The following is a 3,585-nucleotide window of genomic DNA, read 5'->3' on the forward strand; positions in this document are numbered from 1 at the left end:
GCTTTATCATCAGCCCCAGGCCCCGCCCCCCGTAGCCCCATGTCACGGGGATGGAATCTCACACGTGCCTCTGTGTCCGCTTCCTTCGCTGAGCACAGCGTGTCCTGTGGCAGGTGTGGGCGCCTCGTTCCCTTTTACAGCCGAATAACATCCCATTGTGTGCCCCCCGTTTGTCCACTTGCACTGGGGGGACATGGGGGCATGTGCACCTCTTGGCTGTTGTGAATGGAGCTGAGACACCTCAGCCGGTGCCCAGAGCGCGGCCAGGACCCCTGTGGGTGAGCCTCCCGTGACCCTCGTGGCCGCCCTGCGTGCTCCAATACCCTCCCGTGGCCGTGCGGGTGAAGGCAGCCTGCCTGCCAGCTCAGCGGAGGCTCCAGGCGCCACCTGTCTTTGGGGTTGTCCTGCGGCCACCTCCTGTCTCGTGACAACCCCTGGTGGGTCCGTTGTCCGTGTCCTCCCAGGCGAGCTGAGGGTCAGGCTGTGGCGGTGGGAGGTGGCATGTCGGTGAGCCCCTTCCCGCTGGGCCTCGGCTGCCCCCCAGGAAGCCCCGGGCTCCCTCAGGCGGTGACGGCGTCTCTGTGTCCCTTTCAGAACCAGCTGCTGACGAAGGGCATGGTGATCCTGCGGGACAAGATCCGCTTCTACGAGGGTGAGTGGCAGCCCGGCTGGACCGTGCGCTGGGCCAGGCTGCTGGCTGGGTGGCTGCTGGGCATCGTGGCTGCCACCAGGGAGGGTGGCACAGCAGGTGGGCCCGTGGGAACCGTGGACTGCCAGCCTCGCCTGGGCCTCCAGGGCTCCGGGTGGGCCACGGGGCCCTCCTGGTCGGGAAGGCTCAGAGGGACAGAAATGATGCGTCAGGGGCGGCAGGGCTGAGGCCTGACCCCCGGAGGGGACCTCACTGGGGAGAGCCTCTGCCCCCCAACTTGCAGGGGCCCAGGAGGCCCGAGAGGTGTCAGGGAGAAGGCCCTACCTCACCCCCGGCCCACAGCAGCCTGGGAACGGCAGGCCTGAGGGGAAGTGGCCTGAAGAGGCTGGAGCAGGTCGCTGACGCCTGGGGGGAGCAGCTGGTGGGGGCTCCCTGCCAGGCGTGCTGGGAGTGTTCTCTTTAATGCCACACCCACCCCATGCGGCCTCTGGGTCATTGTTCCCATCGCCAGCTGGGGAGCGGTGCACTGATGACGGGCCACACAAGAAGGTGGGGAGGCGGGATTCGAACCCCAGCCAGCCTGCTCCAGAGCACACACCTTTGCCCTCTGGAGCCCGTGAGTCCCAGCTGGCCTCTGCCCGGCTCAGGCCTCAGCAAGTAGGGAGGGTCCTGCCCAACCACCCTCCTCCAGGCCCCGAGTCTCAGCGGGCCGTGCCCAGTCCACACCCTCGGACTCCCAGTGTCCGCGGCCCTGGGGCCACAGCCGAAGGGTGCGCCCCCTTAGGGAGAGGTCAGGGGATGGGAGAGCCCAGCTCACCCGATGCGCCTTTGCAGGTAGCGCCTTCTGTGCCCAGGCTGGGGCTGGGTTCCGGTTCCATGCACATTTGCTGAGCACCTACTGTGCGCAGGGCACAGAGCACATGCCTGTTCTGTAGACACTTTCCTGCCTCTGCTAACTCACTGGGTCCCCCAGCAACCTGTGCAGGAGGTACCATTGTTGTAGCCCTGAACATAGGGGGAAACTGAGCCACAGTGGGGTTCAGGAACGCCCAGGCCACGCAGCTGCTACACGGCTCCTGAGCCCACACTCCTCTCTCCGCTGCTCCAGATGCCTCCTCGAGTCCTCACTCTGACCTGGAGCGAAGGGGTGTTGTTCCATTTTGCAGAGGAGGAGACTGAGGCCTGGCGGGCTGGCGGCTCTGGGTGAACTCCGAGCTGCGTGCCCCATTCCTTCCACAATCCCCCCTCCCCCCTCTCCGGGGCACAGCGGGTGGAAGCTGCTGAGGCAGGAGCCTGAGAGGGGCCACAAGGACCTCAGCTGTGGGGCCGGGAGGTTCCGGGCCAGCTTCCTGGAGGAGGCAGCACAAAGCCTGCAGGCCGGGCAGTGAGGGTTTGGCACCTGGCGGAGACGCCCGCCCACACCCCTGTCCTGACTCGGCACATTCCCGTGGAGTCCGCGCCTCCCACCAGCGCCAGCCCAGGGGAGTGGGGATCCTCGGAGAAGGGGAGCTTTGTGTGGCTGGGTGGAGTCCTGCCCACAGCGGCCGTGTCCACCAGGCCGCCCAGCGAGGAGCGCCAGCCCCGTCCAAACCCCCTTGCCTCAGGGACAGGCCCGGAGCCCGTTCTCATGGAGCCAGAGACGCAGCCTTTCCTTCTGGCTCTGTCCCCGTCTGAGACTGAGGGGATGGCCGGCATGCTCAGCACGTGCCAGCGCCCAGGTGGCCCTGGGGACCTGAAACGGAGGAGACCCAGGCCTCACAGCCATGTGGGGACACCAGATAGTGAAGTCCAGTGTGCTGCGTGTCAGGGTGAAAGGGTTGGTTTCATTGGCAATCCGGGAGGGCTGCATGGAGATGGTGGCCCTTGAGTAGAGCCTCGGAATATAGTCTGTTCTGGACGACGTCTGGCCCCCTTCAGCCCTGCAGTGGGAACAGCAACCGACCTGTCACCCTGAGAACAGCCTCGAGAGCCTCCCACCCCAGTTTGGGTCCCAGGGCGAGTTCTTCCTGGAGACGGCTGCCTGCGCCCAGCCATGTCCTCGCCCGTGGCTCTGATGGACAGGGTGGCGGCCCCTGGGATGGCCCCGGACCCTCACCACTGCTCCTGTCGCCGCCCCCATGGAGGCCTTGAATGTGGGCTCCCAACAGAGTGATCCCTGCAAATGAGAAGCCTGGAGGCCAGCCAGGAGGTGGAGGCTCCCCGGGATGCGTCCCAGGCTGTCGTTTGGTGGTCTCAGCGCGATGGCTGATAGGAGTGGACTCCAGCCGCAGCCAGGATGACCCCCTCAGCAGCCAGCCCCGTGGTCATCACCGTCCCTGGGGACTCCCCGAGCCGGGCTGAGACCTGAGCCGACATCCAGGCCTCAGAGTCAGCCCTCAGCACGTGGCAAAGGAAGGCTGACCTGCCCCTGGGACAGAACGGCTTGGGCCACAGCCGCTGCCCGGGCCCTGCTGAATGTCAGCAAGACATGGCCCACCCGGTCATCGTGGCCACAGCCACACCCCCTGAGCTCCTGTTCGTAGCCCCGTGCAAGTGGGACAGCTGTTGCACCCATTTTACAGAGAGCCACACTGAGGCTCAGGGTGCGGGGCTCCCCTGGGGCCCCACAGCAAAGCTTCAGCTCCGTGCTGCCTGACTGTCACCCCCAGACCTCATTGCCCAGCAGGGATCCTGGCCAGTGGGCAAGGCCTTGCTGCCCAGCCTCGGCCAGCGTGCGGCTCCGGCCGGGCCTGGGCTCCATGTGTTACGTCTGCTTTCCATGGCCTTTCCGCTCCGGGGCCTGGAGGGTGTCCTGAGCCCAGCAGACGCTGGCCTGGCCCACGCCCCGGGCACCCCACACCGGCCTAGCGACAGCTGCCTTCTTGCTGGTGATGGCGGGGACCTGAAGGGACCTTTGTGTTCAGGCAGAGCCTCTGGGGCCGCAAGCACCCGCCTGT

At 66.5% G+C, this 3,585-nt stretch overlaps 1 protein-coding gene across 1 annotated transcript in view; it reads left to right on the top strand.

Annotated features, from left to right (window-relative positions):
- Positions 1-3,585, top strand: part of PRR5 (proline rich 5 (renal)) — a gene marked incomplete at both ends in the record, with an annotated part of 8,560 nt that overhangs the window by 3,046 nt on the left and 1,929 nt on the right. The window contains one exon of the mRNA XM_014535133.1: positions 595-652. Within this exon, the coding sequence (XP_014390619.1) occupies positions 595-652 (58 nt within the window). The remainder of the gene's footprint in view (positions 1-594; positions 653-3,585) is intronic.

This window comes from Myotis brandtii, unplaced genomic scaffold, assembly GCF_000412655.1.
Source record: "Myotis brandtii unplaced genomic scaffold, ASM41265v1 scaffold138, whole genome shotgun sequence".
Lineage (NCBI taxonomy): Eukaryota > Metazoa > Chordata > Mammalia > Chiroptera > Vespertilionidae > Myotis > Myotis brandtii.